The 19,936-nt window shown below is 47.0% G+C and overlaps 1 protein-coding gene and 1 long non-coding RNA gene across 13 annotated transcripts in view; both read left to right on the top strand.

Annotated features, from left to right (window-relative positions):
• The window catches only part of LOC120651729 (disease resistance protein RGA5-like), a 44,854-nt gene extending 28,884 nt beyond the window's left edge, over positions 1-15,970 (top strand). For 6 of the 10 annotated variants that reach the window (XM_039929334.1, XM_039929335.1, XM_039929331.1 and 3 more), the window contains 3 exons: positions 11,568-13,549; positions 13,660-13,841; positions 15,201-15,970. In XM_039929334.1, the coding sequence (XP_039785268.1) occupies positions 11,568-13,549; positions 13,660-13,841; positions 15,201-15,281 (2,245 nt within the window). In that variant the 3' untranslated portion in view covers positions 15,282-15,970. Of the gene's footprint in view, positions 1-82; positions 13,583-13,659; positions 13,842-15,200 lie in introns of those variants that run through there. The other 4 variants (XR_005666291.1, XR_005666292.1, XM_039929336.1 and 1 more) reach the window with 4 other exon arrangements.
• Positions 15,971-16,752: 782 nt separating this feature from the next.
• On the top strand, positions 16,753-19,051 carry LOC120651731. Of its 3 annotated transcripts, none has more exons than XR_005666295.1 (3): positions 16,753-16,944; positions 16,990-17,964; positions 18,794-19,051. It is a non-coding gene; the product is annotated as an uncharacterized LOC120651731 (long non-coding RNA). The 3 variants fall into 3 exon arrangements; XR_005666294.1 differs by having other exon boundaries at positions 16,758-16,944; positions 17,012-17,964; XR_005666293.1 differs by having other exon boundaries at positions 16,758-17,964.
• The last annotated feature ends 885 nt before the right edge of the window (positions 19,052-19,936 follow it).

Raw genomic sequence — 19,936 nt, 5'->3', positions numbered from 1 at the left:
CTTTTATTATTTTGTAAACACTCATAGTTAAAGTAGCTGAAATTTGTCATCGCTTGTTGACATGTGGCATATATGGGTCTAGTACCACCAAAGCCTGAATCCACTGAACTAGGGATGGAGATTCTGTCGTTGTCATATACCAAGGGAAGATATACCTGCTATACCCTGATACACTTTAAATTTTTGTGATCGCATATATAGTATTATAGAGCATATACGATTTTACATGTTTTTAATTATCCATAGTAGAGTTAGTGGCATATTTGTTTAGTGCTATATAGGGAATTATCTCTGTTGCACCCAGATATATGTTAAATTTATGTAAAATGTATATAATATTATAGATCATATACATTTTGACATGTTTTAGTTACCACAATAATGCTAGTGTAGCAATAGCACATGGTAAGAATATGGAGAGGTACCAAAGAAAACAAACTCCACAAAATGTTGTATTTATGACTTTAAAAATACCCACTTGCATTTTTTAATGTTTTTTAGACAAATGAAAGGATTTAGATGGCTTGGAGGGAGAGGTGAATATGCTATAAAATTTCTCTACAAACTCATAAACCCTAGAGCAAAGCAGTTAGTAAAACAATAAAACCTAATAGACACTACTATAACACCTAATGCAGGCCCCTACAGAATTTTAGTGGCAATTGGATTGTACTACTAAAACACTCAGCCACCAAGGCTAGGTCCACTCTGGTGTCCTAATCAGGTAAGGCAACTCTACCTGGTACAAATAACAACTAGAGCTCCTCTACACAAGCAACAAGCACCACACAAGATATATGAATGAAAGAGTAGCAGAAGTGCAAACCGAACCAGTCAAGACAAAGAGAATTATCTCTTGAGGTTTGGTCACTTGCCGACAACCTATGCCCTCATTGTGGCATATCTTAGGGGACTGATTCATGCGCTAACTTGCTGCTCAAGCTAGACCCTCAACTTGGGTGCCGCTAGAGTCGATCATAATGAGCACTCCAACTAGCCATGAGCATTCCGTTATAGTTCTTTGCAATCTTCCTTAGGGACCTGCACAAGGGCTACAATCGACTTGACCGTTGGCTGCAAACAATCACCACAAGCTCCTCAACGATCCTCCAATGAAGCGTCCCCACATAAGTAGAGACTAAATGTGATACAAATATCAGTCCCAGAAGGCTAATACACATTTATTCAATAGATAGTTCAGTTACCGTACAACCTCCGCGGAGGTGGGCACTCGATACAAACGATAACAAGCAGTTAAAAGGCTACGGTGATACACCAAAGCACGATCCAGACGGGGTCCAGCTCGGGCTCAGAGTATCACGCCAAAGGGCCAACACCACAGGCAGCGTTGGGTGCGGACGCAACCTCCTACTCGACGTCCTCAACAATGAAGTCTGGGTCTTCCTTTGAAGCAACAAAATAGGGGTGAGTACAAAAGTACTCAACAAGTCCAGCCCCGCCCTACGGAGGGGGTATAAGAATACATGCATAAGGGTAAATCAAGGAATAGGCTGAGGTTTTATTTTGCATAAAGCCAATTTTTATACACATGCAAGGGCTGTTTAGTAATTCTTTTATTTTTGCAAAACATTTTGTTACCATAAGGGTAATAGTCATGAAAGAGTGGGGTTTGATCCTACACAAAGGATCCAAATTTTAATTGCTACCGGGCACCCCGTCCACAGCAGCAAACAACACACTTGCCGGCATTTCCAAAATCCAACTCACGCTTTACTCACACAAATTCCCAATTCCCACAACTAGTCGAAGTAACCAAGCCATAACTCGTCCAAGACCGTGGACATGGCTATTCGAATAGATTTTAAACTCTGCAGAGGTGTACAATTTTACCCACAAGTAGGGTACCGCAACATGATCACCTTAGTGCTAGTCATCTACGAGAGCCAAACTAAGGGGTTCATGACCTTCTAACGAGGTCTCCAACCGGGCCACGAATAAGCCTGCACTTGCTTATGCCTGCTCCTTAGCCTCTCGATGCACACCTGCCTCCAGACGGCTAACAGACTAACTAGTGAGATTTAGACTAAGCCCTTGCCACACACAAGGGTCAAGTGGTTGCATGATAAATTGGGTTAGGCAAGATGACACATCGACTCGGTCCTTAAACGAGACAAGGCGGACATCTTCTATACTCAACCACAAAGGCATGAGCCGAAACTCCCAGGTGTCCCACACAAGGAACCCTGATCTGCCCCATCTCTGGGTAATCACCCACACATAGCTATTCATTAACACTTTCTCAAAGTCCCAACCCATTTTTACACCAACCACACACTCACACATTTTCTTGTTGAAAACAATTGTATTTGTAAAGTGAGTAGTAAAGTTGTTGAACAACAGGTCCTAACCATTTAGCTAATATCAAGGAGTTTGCATAAACAGAGCGTATCATGTGTTGCGATAAATCCTAGGTTTTATATATCATCAGCGACGTAATGGCAAACAAGGAGTGGCTATCCAACCGGGTTTATAACTAGATCAAGCAGTAAAATAATTCAGGCATATATATATTTATATAACTGGATGCAAGTCATATTAGGCTTCTACGGGTTGTGTTTGAAAACTGGGATAAATATGATCAAAAGGGAATGGGTTGGACTTGCAGTCTTCAAAGCCTTCAGGCAGCTCCTGCTCGCGGTACGGATCTTCTGGCTCCGGCTCACGGTACTGGCCTTCGTACTCGGTGCGTTCCTCCTCGATCACTCCGTCTTCTACGGGCGGAAACGGCACAACCGGGAAACAAACACAAGCAAGCACAACCATAAAAATAAAATGAGCTCGGAAGGAGGTGAAAATAGGAGGAATGGATAGGATATGATTTTAGAAAAATTGAGGAAAAAGGATTGATTGAATCAAAGCTTGGATGGCTGAGATATTGTAGTTGTAAGATAGGGTGGCTAACTAATTCCGAAAATGGATTAATATAAATGGAAGGAGCTGTGCGTGGAGGTTCTTGGGTAGTTTGGGCTTTGCGGCTAGTACTTGGGCTGGTGTTTAGTTCATTTAAGTGGGCTTGCTGGACTCAACAAAACAGAGGTGGGAGAGGGTCACGGAACGGGAACAGGGAGGGCGACGACGTCCCAGGCGGCGGCGCCATAGCACCTACGGTGGCTGCTCGCCGGAGCTTCGTCGTGATCGAGCTGCGGTTCACTGTTCCCAAATCCGAGGGCATGGGAAGAGGGGAGAGTGAGGGGGTTCAGTTTTGGGGACTTCGAGCATGGGAAACGGAGGTCTTCCACGGCGGCCGCGGCAGCCATGGCTATGGCTCCGGGAGCTCGTCGTGGGGAGCTTGGCTCGGGTAGGGAGGGTGGATGGCGCTGGTTCGGGAAGGTAGAGGAGGGTACGAGGATTCTCACCTCGAAGGGAATTGAACCAAGATGACCTGGTGGGGGAGATCGACGGGAGGGGTCTGTTCTTGGGAAGAACAGAGGATGGCGGGATTGAGCGAGGGAGGAGCGGTGGAGCGGGGCGGCTTGGCGAGCTTGGGCTGGTGGCGGAGCTCCGCGCGGCCTCGCCCTTTTATAGGCGCGGCGGACAGTAGTGGCGTCGCGCAAGGGCGGGCGGCAAGGACAACGGGCGTGGGCTGCGGCAGCTCGTCGTCATTGTGCACAGCGGCGAGCTTGTAGCTGAGGCGACGGCGGCGTTGAAGCGCGTGCGACGAGGCGAGCTTTGCCGGCGAGAAGGCTGTAGCGAGGTAGGGGCTCGGCGGTGGGCGGCACGGCGTGGTGCCGGGTGCAGCGTGCGGTCCCGTTGCGGGGCCGGCGTGTCGCGTGTGCGGCGTGCTGCGAGCGCGAGCGAGGACGGCAGGGGGGCCTGACGAGCTGCAGGGGCGTGGACGCAGCAGTGAGCTGCTCGAGCATGGTGAGATGAGCACGGCAAGGGTCTGGTGTGCGAGCTTGCATGGGGTGTTCGTGTGGTGCTTATAAGTGCACAAGGTGCATGAGAGTATATGTGTAAAAGAACAGATTAGCTGGTTGGCTTGCTGTGTGCGTGCCTGTGCAGGTTAGAGAGAGAGAGAGGTGATTAGGAACATGATGGAGATTAGGGGACAAGGGAATTGAGCTCAAGAGATTAATTTTGCAACAAGTTTTGAAAATAGTTTTTGAACTCGAGTGATTTTTCTAATATGAATTTTCGGGCTGTTACATCCAATCCATCAAGCAGTCTAGATGGTGGCAAGCACCAAAAGTAACAAGCGAACTAAGGCTTAAATATGAACTAGTGCCACTAGATGCACTAGATCTCTCCTAATCTCACTTTGGTCCAAGCAACTAGCAAGGAGATGAGTGGGAGATGTTCTTAAGTTCTGACAAGAGCCTAGGACTGGTCAACACAACACATATTTATAGAAGCCCCAAAAACTAGCTATTGAAAGAGTTTGTGGGGTCATCTGAAAAGTCCGGTGGCCATAAGAAGACGCAAACCAGAATGTGGTCCATGATCTAAGGGCAGTCCAAATCCAGATTCTACCATGGAGTCTAAGTATATTTATAGTCCTCTATTTATAGCTTTTTTGCTGATGTGGCACCCTAATTATTGAAGATAGAAGGAAAAAAACAAGACTTGATTTCTAGATAAGACCTTAAGTCTACGCGCCCTTCAATGCCTAAGAAACCATGGAGACTTGCGTTGTGGAAGGAGCGTGGAGTCTATAGATCTTGTGATGGAAGAAAAACAATAAATGATTTTATGTGTAGAAACTACTATTACACACTTTGCATTAGAAAGTATAGTTTCTTATGATGGAGTCTTTGAGGCTTAAGACTATACGAGTGGAGTCTGCATTGGGACTGCTCTGATGACTCAGATTTGATTTAGGATTTCAATCTCCTAGCACATAGTCCAATGCAACATTAAGTGTACCACCGGATAATTCTAGTAGGCCTGCGCGTGCTCGGCCCAAGTCAAACTAGATGTGGAACTCCCAACGACTATTCATGTTTCTCTAGTGACCTTTTGGTGAGGGGAACTGGAATAATATGGTTACCCTAGAATATCTCGGTGTAGCTACCTGCGAGCTTCAGGGCATCACCGGATTTCCGGTGATGAGCACTGAAACTCCAATGGTTGCGTTCAAAAAACTACCTAAGCTAACAGTACGATCTATTCTTCTGGTGCTATCAAAGGGGAACCACTTGATAAATTCAGTGGCATACCCTAGCTTCTGTTAAGCGTACTTTGCCCCCCCCCCCCTGCTTAGGCACATCTCTGGTGACTTTGTTAAGTGCAGTGAAGGTGCACTAAATGCCAGTATTCACTACTGTCTCGAATCCTCTAATTCCAATATGTTTAAAAACGAACATCTTCACCTTAGGCTATTAGGCATTAAGATTAGATTTTCAAAAATATTTTGCATTTGACCACGTCACTAGGTCCAATGCATTGGCAAAGTTTTTCACATCTAGTAGCACTTAGATAACAATTTCGCATTAGAGTTCCTCTCTTAATATTACGGCTATCTATCCTAAATCTGACTGTGCCTCTACTATGCGTTGGCCAATGAATAGAAACCTCCTAGCATATACCTTTGCCTTTGGGCCTGTCTTCATCTTCTCTCCAAGTATGAGCTTGCTCCATATGAATTGATGAACCTTCGTCCATCTCATAGTGATAAGATTGCGGATCCTACCAGGGATGTGTCGTAGGCTGTAGGGGTGAGAGGGAGGAGCAGACTTGGTACCTCGCTGCCGGCGTTGGGGCGCCGTGGCGAGGGATCGCGAGTACGAGGGAGCGCGAGGGAGAACGGGGCATGCGGCTGGGGAAACTCCCGGCTCCCTAAGGAAGCCAGAAACAATAATATGTTTCTGCTTACCCTAATCCAAAAGTGTTTACAAGTATTTATACTCCTAATAATAGATGGAAATAAAATAACTATGGGCCTTTAGCCCCTATGGCCACCGGCACCCCTAGCCACTAATGGGCCTGCGCCTAGCATAGGTGATGCTAGTCATAACATCTCTCCCCGCCTGCTGAAACAGCTCGTCCTCGAGCTGGAAGTCGGGGTTGGAGGCTCTGAAGTCATCCAGCGACTCCCATGTAGCGTCATCTTCAGGTAGACCATGCCAGCGAATGAGCACCTGCCAGGCGCCACGGCGCTGCTGAGCACGCAGGGCCTGAGCGGGTGCTGGAAGAAGGCGACCATCATCGACCGGGGGCAGCGACCCTGGAGTAGCCGGCGGTTCACCCCGGTGACACTTCAGAAGGCCGACATGGAACACGTCATGAATACGGGCTCCATCTAGGAGCTGAAGGCGGTAGGCAACCTTGCCAATATGCTCCAGAACGTGGAACGGGCCTGCATACCATGGTCCAAGCTTCCCCTTGGCCTGCGGTTCTAGGGACTGAGTGGTGCGGTTGAGGAGGCATAGCCACACCCAATCCCCAACCTGCAGCTCCAAGTGGCGATGTGCAGCGTCGTAGTACTTCTTGGAGAGCTCCTGCGCCTGAAGAAGACGTTGGCGCACCTCGGCTAGCACCTCGTCACGTGAGCGGAGGAGGCCGTCGACTGCCTCAGTCCTAGCTGTGCCGGCGTATAGGGCAGCAGCAGGGGCAGAGGGCGACCGTAGACCACCTCAAAGGGGGTGGCATGAAGGGCGGTGTAGGACGTATTATAGCAATACTCCGCCGAAGATAGCCAATCCACCCACGCCCGTGGACGATCACCTGTGACACAGCGAAGATACATAGCAATCACCTTGTTAACCACCTCCGACTGACCATCGGTCTGGGGGTGGAATGCTGTGCTCATGCGGAGCTTAACCCCAGCCATCTTGAATAAGTCGCGCCACACATGCCCGGTAAACACAGGGTCCCTGTCGCTGATGATAGAAGAAGGAAACCCATGTAATCGGATGATGCCATCGAAGAATGCGCGAGCGACGGATGTCGCTGTGTAAGGGTGGCCGAGCGCAATGAAGTGCGCATACTTGGAGAAACGATCGACCACCGTCAGAATCACCGACTTGCCGCTGACCTTAGGCAAGCCTTCAATGAAGTCCATCGAAATATCCGCACACACCTAGGATGGCATGTCGAGGGGCTGCAATAAGCCTGCAAGCTGCAGCGTCTCCGTCTTGTTGCGCTGGCATGTGATGCACGTGCAGACCCAATCCTGGACCAAGACGCGATCGCCAGGAATATAGAAATCGGCACGGAGGCAATGCAGCGTCTTCTGGACCCCCTCTTGACCCGCTGAATGGGCCAAAAGGAGGGCTTGGTGGCGCAAATCTCCGTTGTCTGGAATAAACAGCCGGGAGCCATGGAGCAGCAGGCCGTCCTCCAGACGCCACGGGGCGCCCAGCTCCCCATCCCGAATTCGGTGCACAAGTTGTTGTGCGTCTGCAGCTACCGAGACCGCTCGGCGGATGTCATCCAGGAAGGCGAAGGAGGGCCAGAGAGGGGTGAGCAGCCCCCTCAGCCGCGGCAGCCTCAGGTGAGCCACCCGCAGTCCCATCACGCCGAGAGAGCGTCGGCGACCGTGTTGAGACACCCGGGGCGGCACTCCACGTCGAAGTCGAAGCCGAAAAGCTTGCTGATCCACTGGTGTTGGGGAACTATAGACAGGCGCTGGTCAAGTAAAAAGTTGAGGCTGTAGTGATCGGTACGAACCAGGAAATGGCGCCCCCAGAGGTACGGCCGCCAGTGGCGCACAGCTTGCATCAGCCCAATCAGCTCGCGTTCATATGCAGTGAGCTTCAGATGACGAGCGGCGAATGGACGGCTGAAGTAGGCGAGGGGTCCAGCGCCCTGGTGGAGGACGGCGCCAAACCCCGCACCTGAAGCATCGCAGTCGACCACGAAGACCTTGTCGAAGTCGGGCATTTGGAGAGTCGACCACGAAGACCTTGTCGAAGTCGGGCATTTGGAGGACCGGTCCCGTTGTCAGCGCGGTCTTGAGAGCCGCAAACGCCGAAGCGGCCTCATCGTCCCAAGTGAACGCGACTCGCCGCAAGAGGCGTTAGTGGGGCTGCGAGGAGGCCGAAATCTCGGATGAGTTTCCGGTAATAGCCCGCGAGGCCCAAGAAGCCACGCAGGTCCTGAGCGGAGCGCGTCGTTGGCCCCGCGGTAACAGCCGCCACTTTGTCGGCATCCATGGCGACACCACCAGTGGAGATCACATGGCCCAGGTATGCCACCGAGGTTGCCCCAAAGGAGCACTTGGAGCGCTTGAGGTGGAGGCGATTGGCCCAGAGCGTGCAGAGGACGATGCCCAGGTGCTGCAGGTGCTCAACCCATGTGGGGCTATAGATTAGAATATCATCGAAAAACAACTGCACAAACCTGCAGAGGTAGGGGCCGAGGACGTCGTTCATCAAAGCTTGGAACGTTGCTGGAGCATTGGAGAGGCCGAACGGCATCACCAAAAACTCGTAGTGGCCCCGGTGCATCCGGAAAGCCGTCTTGGCGATGTCGTCCGGATGCATGCGCACCTGATGGTAGCCCGAGCGCAAATCGAGCTTCGTGAAGAAACGGGCCCCATGGAGCTCGTCCAGCAGCTCATCCACCACGGGAATCGGGAACTTGTCCTTCAACGTCTTGGCGTTGAGAGCACGATAGTCGATGCAGAATCGCCAAGTCTTGTCTGTTTTACGCACCAACAACACCGGAGCGGAGAACGGTGAGGTGCTCGGGCGGATGATCCCCTGCTCAAGCATAGCAGCACATTGGCGCTCAAGCTCGTCCTTCTGCAGCTGAGGATAGCGGTACGGGCGCACCGCAACCGGAACGGTATCGGCAGCAGGTGGATGCGATGGTCGTACGGGCGCACTGGCGGAAGCCCCGTGGGCTCGTCGAAGATGGTGCTATGCTGCAGGAGGAGGCTGTCCAGCAAGGGCAGTCGCGGATCAGCAGTGGCTACGGCCAGCTGCTGTTGGTCGGTAGGACTAGGTAGCCCGCCCACCCCTCGAGAACGCCATGGTCAGGGCCGCACAATCCCAAAGGATGGGCCCCAACGTGCGGAGGAAGTCGAAGCCGAAGATGAAGTCGAAACCGCCAAGGTTGAGGCCCACGCATGTGACGGCGAAGTGCTCTTTGCCGATGCAGATGGGGACGTCACGGGCGATTCCCCCGCAAGCGAGGCTGTCTCCATTGGCGACTGTGACGCGGAGCGCCTCGCCACCGGTCGAAGAGAGGCCAAGGCAGCGCATGAGCGTTCCCCGGAGGAAATTGTGCGTAGACTCGGTGTCGAGGAGAGCGAGGACACGTTCGCCCTTCATGGTGACGGGCAGCAGCATGGAGTTTGCGGGCCGAATTCCTGCAACAGCATGTAGAGAGACCACGAAAGCGTTAGCGGCGGCGTGGTCGTGGGCAATCGGCTCCTCCGGGTGGTCGGCCACAACAGCCGACTCAGCTGCTGGTTCGTCGACGAGGTAATCATCACACTCCAAGTAGAAGAGGCGCGGGCACACATGCCCACGGACGTAGGGTTCGTCATAGTTGAAGCACAACCCCTTCTGACGGCGTTCCAATTGTTCAGCCGGTAATAGACGGCGGAACAGGCACGCAGGCTGCGCCGCCGGTGTTGCTGCTGTCCCTGGCTGCTGGACCGTGGCCAGCGGGCGAGGAGGGCGTACGGCGCTCTGAGAAGGCGCGGGCGCTGGCGCGGGTACACACCGCTCAAAGGCCCGGGCCAAATACATGGCTGCCTGGAGGTCTGGCGGGGCGCGCATCTCCACCTGCAGCCGAATCTATTCCGGAAGCCCGCCCACATATTACTCTGCCTTTTGACAGGGGGAAAGGTTCTGGGCATGACACACGGCCGTGTTGAAGCGCTCGGAGTAGTCTTGGACCATGAGAGGAACGGAAGACGCACCAGCTCAGCAAGGCAGGTTCCCTGAATCGGCGGCCCAAAACGCTGCGAGCAAAGTGCCCGAAAATGCTCCCACGGCGGCATGCCTTCATCTTGCTCCAAAGCGTAGTACCATGTTTGTGCAGCGCCCTTCAAGTGATATGACGCGAGCCACGAAATCAATGTTTGCTGTCCCTTAAAGAACAGCTCACATTGGTTCAGCCAATTGAGAGGATCCACCAAGCCGTCATATGTTGGAAACTCCAATTTGGAGAACTTGGGCAGCGCCTGGACGCCGAGGAGGGCGCCCTCCACGGCCGAGGGATCCCCTGCGTAGGGATCGCCGCAAGGGATGAGGAGGCCATCCACACCCCCCCCCATAGAGGACCCCCGACGAGGGGAGGGTCTGATGAGCCTCTGCTGATGCAGTAGGCATGGCCGCAGATGGCGTCGTCGTGGTCGTCGCTGCAGTGAAGATTGGCGCAGCCACCGAGGCCGACGCAGGCATGGAGCCTATGGCCCAGGAGGGAATTGGCAACGGCGACGAGGGCCACTGCAGGTGGTGCAATGGCACGCTCGCGCTGGACTAGGGCATGCCATAGGGAAACCCCGGGGGCTGTGTGGTCGAGGGCGAAGGCGGTGGCGTCGGTGGAGCTGAGTGCGGAGGAGGTGGCGGCTTGATCAACCCGGCCCATGCTGACTGCATGGATGTTTGGGTGCGGTTGATGTCTTGGATCGCTGCAGCCAACGACTCGAGTCAACGGTGCGCCGGAAGACGCCGAGGGATCGGATCATCGGACAGGGCCGACTGGGCGGACGGCGGCGACGCCGTGGAAAACGGCAGGGCGGCAGAGGAAGCTGGTAGGGCGGAGGTAGAGCTCGGCAGGGGAAGCGACATCGTGCCTGGAGAAGCTGATACCAAATTGATAGGATTGCGGATCCTACCAGGGATGTGTCGTAGGCTGTAGGGGTGAGGGGGAGGAGCAGACTTGGGACCTCGCTGCCGGCGTTGGGGCGCCGTGGCGAGGCATCGCGAGTACGAGGGGGCGCGAGGGAGAAGGGGGCGTGCGGCTGAGGAAACTCCCGGCTCCCTAAGGAAGCCGGAAACAATAATATGTTTCTGCTTACCCTAATCCAAAAGTGTTTACAAGTATTTATACTCCTAATAATAGATGGAAATAAAATAACTATGGGCCTTTAGCCCCTATGGCCACCGGCACCCCTAGCCACTAATGGGCCTGCGCCTAGCATAGGTGATGCCAGTCATAACACATAGCCTTGCTCGCACCTTCTTGTGGATCCTAGCTCAATCAAAATGTATTGGAAACATTAGTCCACTTGTCATTCAACTACAAAACAAACTTAGGGCTTTCAACAGGATATATAACTTAATCTTTGGTTTCAATAAAAATCGCTGAACATCTTTACCAAGTAGATGAATAGACTAGCATATTTAGCAACAAATAGGATCAACCTCTCCTGAAAACAATCGGAATCACAACAGTGAGAATGACCTTTAAGGCTAAAGCCAGTTTCAGTGTGATTTTGTACTCATTTAATAATGAGGTACGGTGACACATCAGTATAGAGTAAAAACGACAGAGGTAGCTAATAAATTTAAAAAAAGATGGGTTTTATCCCTGTCAAAATTTGCGACGTTTGACTATAAGGTTTGCTTTTTTAGACCTATATAGTGTAAGTATCATTTGCCAATTGTACTAAGACTTAACTACTACTCCATGCATTTTTTTTTTTGCAGGTACATCATAGTAATTGATGATATATGGGATTCGAACATTATTGAATCTGTTTTCCTAGGCAATAATTGTGCTAGTAGAGTGGTGATAACTACAAGGATTTACTCTGTTGCTATTGCATGTTGCAAGAATAAAGAGAATGTTTATGAGATGAGAAGACTCAATGAGCAAGACTCAAAAGCACTATTTGTTCGTAGAATATATGGTACAGAAGAAGCCTGCAATGATGTACCAGAAGAGATCTTGACTGGTATTCTAAAGAAATGTGGTGGTTTGCCACTTGCTATTGTCAGCATAGCAAGCTTGCTTCGAGCTAAAGATCCTAGGCAAAGGTCAACATGGGATTATGTAAGGAAGTCTTTGGTAGCTATGTTTGAAGGAGACAATCCTACTCTTAAAGAAATGGAGCAAATATTGGATCTTAGCTACAGACATCTCCCTCATCATCTTAGGACATGTCTTCTTAGTGTTTGTAAGTATCGCGAGGACCATGAGATCGAAAAGGATGAATTGCTGAGGCAATGGATAGCTGAAGGTTTTGTGATCACTACAACCCATGGCCTGGATGCAGAGGATGTTGCAGAAGATTATTTGGAAGAGCTCATCAACATGAGTATGATCCAGCCCGAGAAGATAGACTACAACAATGAGGTTCTCTCTTGCAGAGTACATGATATAGTGCTTGATCTTATCAGATCCAAGGCCGCACAAGAGAATTTTTGTCTTGTAATAGATGGTTCAAAAGATGTGAGACAGACACCTGAAAAGGTTCGTCGGGTCTCAGTCCACTTTCATAGTGAGATGGATGGTAGAACGCTGGCAGTGGCAGCAACCAGTGGGTCACTAGCGCATGTTCGATCAGTCACGTTATTTTCGAGAGGCCGCTATGATATAAATTCTTTTCTGGCATTGAAGTATGTCCGAGTTCTTCACCTTGAAGATCGAACTTCCAAGCTAAACCTCAGCAGTATCTCTGAGTTATTTCTACTAAGGTATCTAAAAATCGTGTGCTATTTCTTTTCAACTGATTTGGAGCTACCAAGTCGATTTGAGGAGCTACAAGAATTGGAGACAATAGATGTACGGTCAGTGACTGCGAGCAGTGTTCCACAAGGCATTGTCAGCTTACCAAGGTTATTGCATCTCAGTGTTGGAAATTTTTCAGGGCTGCCTGAGGGAATTAGTAGGTTGAAATTCCTGCGCACCCTAGGATGCTTTAATTTGGCGGCAACCTCGGTAGACAATATCAAGTGCCTTGGCGAGCTTACCAACCTGAGAGATCTGACAATTTGTTGGTGGCGAGGTTATCAGGGTGATCCAATGGATACGGCCATGCAAATGGAGGCGTTGCGCTCTTCCATTGTATGTCTTTCTGAGAGTCTCAGGAGCCTTATTATCGGACCTGGATGCAACATCCAACTACCAGTGCATGACTGGAGCAGCGCACGCTCCCTTCCAGTACGTAACCTTCGGAAGCTCGACCTGACTAGCTGTGATTTTGACAGGTGCCCTGGGTGGATCTCTGAGCTCCATGACCTCTACAGCTTACGCATTAGGGTCAAGGAGGTGGCTGATGGTGTCAGTATTGTTGCAGAACTGCGTTCACTTGCCTACCTGTACCTGAAATGTCATGGAGAAAAAGAAGAAGAGGCTGTTATCTCTGGCTTCCAAGCCCTTAAGCACTTGGATTTGAACTGCGAGAAGCTGTCGCTGACCTTCCAAGCTGGGGCAATGCCCAGGCTAGAGAAGATCGAGATTGTAACAGGTTATGTCTTACCACGTGGCATCGAGCACTTGCCAACATGCACCCTCCGACAAATCTGTTTGAAGGTGGTGGATGTGGATACCGACGAGCAACGATACAACCCACTTATCGGTCCTATGTTTGACATTCAGACAGTATTTCGGCGGCATCATCCTCGTGCTCAAATCACCAATGAAAGGATCTCTCGACGCGGTTGGAGATATCCTCCACTCATGAATGGCAAGTGAACTTAGAGATCCGCAACAGTACTGAGTACTGACGCCATTTATCTGTCTGCAAATCCTGCATGCACTGTCTTCAAGTACTGTTGTAATGTTGTTGCATTGCAGGTGGGGGGACAACACATCTCAATAATGCATCTCTCATAGGAAATATATTGGGTGCGGATAATACGTACCCAGCACCGTGCGGACCTCCCGTCCACACACAACGCGTGTCCACGCCGCGCAGGGCTCGGCTCTCCTGCCTCCAGAACAAACTCAGCTCGCTACCAACCCAACAAATTGCCTCGGTAAGGCCTACTCTTCTCGTCTTCCCACCAAACACATCTCTATGCATGGCCACCTCGTGTCTAAGATAGGCCTTTTGTTCGCCTATAACTAGTCTATCAACCCGTGCTCCCGCACGGGCTAGTTAGAGATATCTAATAATTATCTATCTCACCTCTCTTTAACCAATTAAATATTCTAATTTAGTACTGTAAAGATACATATTTATTATTATATAATTGTAATAAATGTGATAGGTTTAGTTACTAACAATTTTTTCTCAGTTTGCATCACACCTCCAAATATGTGTGATATGTGTTTAATTGAACACTTTGTTTGAGCTATGTAAACAACATGAAAATTGATATTCCTATCTCTTGTCTTGTACATGAATATATGGTGACAAACACCTTATTGTTAGTATATATGTTTATATAAATACTAACATAAATAATATTTTAATAATGATAGGAATAGTAATTTAGAATTTTATATTGATACGCTTTAAGATTTTATTATAATAACATAATTTTGTTTCAGATTTGGGGTTGATTTTTATTTTTACTGTGTTATCATTGGATAATATATATAAAAATTTAGGGAGTTATTTGATATTATTTTATAATGGCATAAGTGGGTAATTTACATGAATATTAGGGGGTTACTTTAGATTATTTTTTATAATGGCAGAGGTGGATAATTTAGATACATGTTTAGGGGTTACTTTAATCTATTTTCATAATGGCAAAGGTGGGTAACTTATTAAAAAAGATAATAGGTCCAATGGTTATTATGATTAGAGTTGTCGAATTGATGGCCGGATGTTTCTGATTTTTGTGAGAATTTGTAGGATTTCTCTATTTTTTAGACTGTCCACTTAGGATCCTAGGTGGCTTCACCTGGAGGCTTCAAAAGGAGCCTTCAATTAGTAATAGTAACTAGTAAGATTCAAATTTACCTTCCTTTTAGATATCCGCGTTTGACGAAAACTATTGTACCCCGAAGATAAAAATGGCACTCATCATGTTGTATATATTTCGACTAATCGACTTGGCTCTTTTTCTTCCGTATGCTTGTTTACACTAGCAGCCATTCACGTGCCACACGCACGTGTATATTAGAAAAATATTTTTAATGAATGAATAATAACAAATGTTAATAAGACAATTTTTATGTATATTGCACTGTACATTTATAAAAAATTATAAACCATGTGAGTGAACAAGCTGGTCATCCTAACATATTATTATAGGAGCTAGCACGTCTTTAGGTGGGTGTTCACAAACCAGTTGAATTTGTATGATGTCAAAGCACAAAAAGTCATTTTCACGTATGGTTGCATGGCGCCATGGCATGGCTGCACTAATGAATTTCTCCCACAGATCACAGCAGCCAGAGGGTTCCAGGGAGCCAACAAAGTAACTGATGAAGTTCAGGAGGAACCCTGTGGCTACAACGACTGAAGTGGCCCCGAACTGCAGCACTGGCATGGAGCTGGCCATGGCGATCTGCACACGACAGCACGAGGAGAGGGACTCGGGAAGAAGAAAAGAAGATGGGGAGGACTGCAGGTACCTGAGCTTCCAGTATTGGACTGGAAGTTGTGGTTGAGACGGTCGAGTGCATGCTGGATCGCTCCAGCTGCTCCTGTGCGAGCTTCTGGATCGTTTCCCTGTCCTCCTCAAGTGCGCGTACTTCAGTTCCCGTATGGATTGCAAGTTGTTTAGACCTCGCATGGCCTTGCCCTGCCCATCCAGGAGCCCCATCTGGTCGCTCTCCAAGAACCATATGCATCCGGCCACGGCGTTGTCCATCATTCTCACCGCCACGGGCACTGGCACCGATGGCTGTTACTACAAAACATGGTTTTTGTAACACATTCTTGTAACATATTCATCATTGTGTTACAAAGATGTTTCATAGGAACACAAAACTATGTGTTACAAATAAAGACTAACACATAGCGCTAGTTTTACAAATAGTGTTACAAATATCGATTATAGTAACACAAAATTAATGTTACAACTAAAATGTTACAAACATGGAATTTTGTTGTAACACTTTAGTAGGTGTAAAGATACATATCCTATTTGTAACACCAAATACTGTTACAGATAAATAAAGTGTACAAAGAAACTTATATCTATGTTTTTATCGATGGATATCAATGCTACATTCATAAAGGTCCTTGTTCTCTAAAACATTGCACATTATTTGAGCATCCAAATGACTTGTAATAAGCAAATCACAAAAGAAAAGTTGTAGATCTCGTGAAACCCAACAATTTTCATATAGATTTTGTTGTCATCTAAGTCTGCATGTAAAACTTTTAAAATTATAAGTAAGGATGGGGAAACTATTTTGTGACGGACAATGCAAGCTGATATTCAATTTTTTTAATGCAAGCTGACATTCAAATTACAAGTAAGCATGGATAGTCCCAAGGTATCCACACGATTCCATGGCGACTTTTGTATTGGCACTCCTTAAATAATCTGATACAGATAACTTGTCCCTCCCGATTACTCCTTAAATAATCTGATACACTCCTTAAATAATCTAATACAGATAATTTGTCCCAAACGAGTACAAAATCTAACTTGTCCCTACCGACTACAAAATCATGTGCACCCTATGAGGTTTGGTCATGCAAATTTGGAGAAAAAAATCAAATATTTGTATACTTTAGCGCTACTAAAATTGACTTTACCATTTTTTGAAAATTTAAAATATCCAAATTTTGTAAGAAAATAATGAATTGTTTAAGAAATAATATACCTTTTTGGGAAGTTATAAATGTATTCCTATAGACAGGAAAAAATAAATAAAAAATATAAGAGAAAAGTACTGGTTGGAATTGGATCGAACCAGAGCGCCTAAAGAAATCAAGGACCAAGCAGCTATAACCAGCATACCACTAGCATTTTTGATACAAAATATGCACCCACGTCAGCTAACTAGTTCCTACGGGACATCTGAAGCAAACCCCTCAAAACCTGACGCCCACCAAATCATTTGTATCGCCGACCTCGCTCCAGATCCCGCGCCGCCGCTGTCCTCCGCGAGCAGCCGAGCACCATGCCGGATCCCACTACCACCCCGCCGCCTCCCTCCGACGGTCGCGCGGTAATCTTTCTTCTCCGGCTGGCGCGAACCTTCACACTCCGTCAGATCTGGGCGCTCGTCCTCGCAGGCTATGCGCCCACGCCGATGGCGGTTTCGGTAGGCAGCTCGGCCTTGGGCAACTTCAGCAGCGTCCCCAGCCGCGGCATCGGGGCGATGCTAGAGCTGGAAGAGGGCCGCGTCGTTGCAGCGAGGGAGGCGCGGCTGGAGCCTGGAGGACGCGACCCAGGAACAAGAATTCGGGCTCGACCTCGTCATCTCTGGGCTCCACAGCGACGCCAGCGCAAGGCTCCGACAGTGTTGACCGGAAGCCATGCCATCAGCCCATCACCGATCTAACTCGTGACATGTTGCCCCATCGAGCTTCTCGCCGATTTGGGGTAAATCAATTCTTCTCTTTTCCTTTGCTATTCTGCTATTTCCCTTTGCAGTAACAAAATTTGCAAAACTTATCATTGTGTATGGATATGGATCTAGACAAATTAATTTGTGCAGGATGCCGTGGCTGGATCCTGTTGATTTTAGTTCACTGAAATTGGAGCTTAGGCAACTACTCTAGCTACGTGCATTACTGGAATTCAGATACCTTTCAGATAATCAGATATGTCTTGTAGTGTCTCTCTCTTTCTCTAGCTACCTGCATTATTGGAATACAGCACGCCTTATTGCTTTGTGAAGGAACTGTGTTACTAAGGTGAAAATTAAGGAAAGTTTGGATAGCCCATGGCATGTTTCTAGTTATAAATCATGGTTACGACTTATTGCTTCATAATTATTCTCTGACATGGACTATAGCATGTGTTCTGCAGATTCTAGTTGCTAACATATTGCAACTGTCACAATAAGGTGTTTTCAATAAATTGTATCTTTGGCCTTTGCCTATAGACATCCTTACATACAAAATGTAAAAGAGACTGCTATCTTTATTCATTTGATGTCGTTCATGACCAAAGGTAAACTGATTATGGTGGCCTGGGTTCCTAAATCATGGAGAAACAAGAACGTGATGTGTTTTGCATCAAGGTAACTTCTCCCAATTTTTTATCGACCCCTCAGCTAATTATAGATTTTTCTCACTTTTCTTGAACTTGGTTTTTTATTCATGTTTACCTAGCTTTTATCCACTTCTGTATTAACTAGCAAATGCCTACAGCTATACATATCTCTAATATGCTGGCATTGATTTGACATATACTGTTATATAGGAATGTGTTTACGGCACTTATTTATCCTTTTATGGCATATGGATTGAAGATGCCGATAGAGCATGAATTTTTCTACTGAGCCATCTTGGATTTGTCCGCTATTAGTTATTTTGACATTAAATCCAGTGATCTTGTTGACCTAATGGATGAATTATTGAAAGGTTTACGCAGACCTCAAATATGTTCAAGGAATCTGGTTTTCTATCCTTATACAACTGCGCTATTTACATCTAGTCTTTTTAGACTTGCCATTGGGAATATTAAAATCATGTGTATTCAATGTCAAATTATTTTGAGAGATGCGCACAAACGTTTGGTTGCTTAATAACTAGAATGAGGAATTATTTGTCCTTTAGTTCCAAAGAGTATGTCTCATTATTCTGTCCATGTGTTATTATGATTATATGATAGTAACAAAACTTATGTTTGATAGCCAAAACATAAGTATATATTTCGTGAATTACAAATGAGAAATTGTGTTATTCTCTATCAGTATCTCCGTTCAGCTTGAGCAGATAAACTTTGCATTGTTCGGAACTTCAAATTTGTTCCTAGATTAAGTGATCATATAGTGATAATTTGTTTCTTGATCTAAATGTAGTATTATTTTAGTCATGTTGATGTATTTCCTAGCTATCTCTATGCAGGTTGAAATGATCAATGATCAGTGATTGAAGTCATATATTGTTTATGCGTACAACACTGGGTCAAGAAGCAATGGATTTCAAAAATTACTATATATTTTACATTGTATTTTTAGTTGCACGGACTTGTAATCTCCACAACTATATATGTACTTTGCTGTCTAGAATCATGTCATTATGCATATATACTCTCTCATCGTGTGAATGAGTAATATATTTTTTTTCTTCCTACAATCAATACAGCTCCTATGATTATTGAAATTTGTTGTTTGTGTGGTTCTCTTATTTCCTAAAAAGAATTCAGGTCAACATTGTATACCATATGCAAGTATATAATAATAATTTTTTTTGAAATTTTGAAAGTGTTACAATAGTTAAAACATGTCTTACAAACCATATGTTCCTAAAATTCTAAACAATATTCTCATATGTTCCTAAAATTCTAAACAATATTCTCAAGAAGTGTTACTACCACAATGAAAAAGTGTTACTAAAGCTAAAAATATATGTTACACAAGAAAATCACTGTAACACTTTTTTAGATGTAATAGAACACTTGTCATCTGTTCCAATATAACTTACAGTAGTAACATCAGAAATAGAAACACTAACAAGATGTGTTACAAGATGGCCTAGTAACACTCTTACCTATATATAATAATACAAGATGGTGTTACTATATCATTGTTCTGTAGCAGTGGTTACTCCATTCTCGAGCCCCGCGGCCGCCGTGAGGTGCGCACGAGGAGGACGACATGGCGGTGGTTGCGGCGAGAGGAAGCACCGAGACGGAGGGGGTGTTCGATTAGGACACGTATGCAATGGTGTTTGATTTTTTTATGAACCTGATGTTTGATTAGAACACGTATTGCTTGCCGACAACCTGTTGTGTTGGTCATTATTTTATTTTTATTGCTTACCAAACATTTTACGTAGAATAAAGACCCGTACATGTATGACTAAGAAATATGTGGGCCCATATATAAAAAAATAACATGTATCGCTACGCTCGTCCTAACCGCGCGCAGGACGCGGACGCGCCCGCTCGTGCCCCGGACGCCGGCAGCCGCTCCCGCTCGCCCCCGTACGCCGGCCTCCGTGGCTCCGCCAAACCTTTATTTATATATGGGAGGAGACAAGGTGTAT

Source organism: Panicum virgatum, chromosome 9K (assembly GCF_016808335.1).
Source record: "Panicum virgatum strain AP13 chromosome 9K, P.virgatum_v5, whole genome shotgun sequence".
Taxonomy (NCBI): domain Eukaryota; kingdom Viridiplantae; phylum Streptophyta; class Magnoliopsida; order Poales; family Poaceae; genus Panicum; species Panicum virgatum.
Note: the sequence above shows the minus strand (reverse complement) of the source record. Positions and strands in the feature narration are given on the sequence as shown.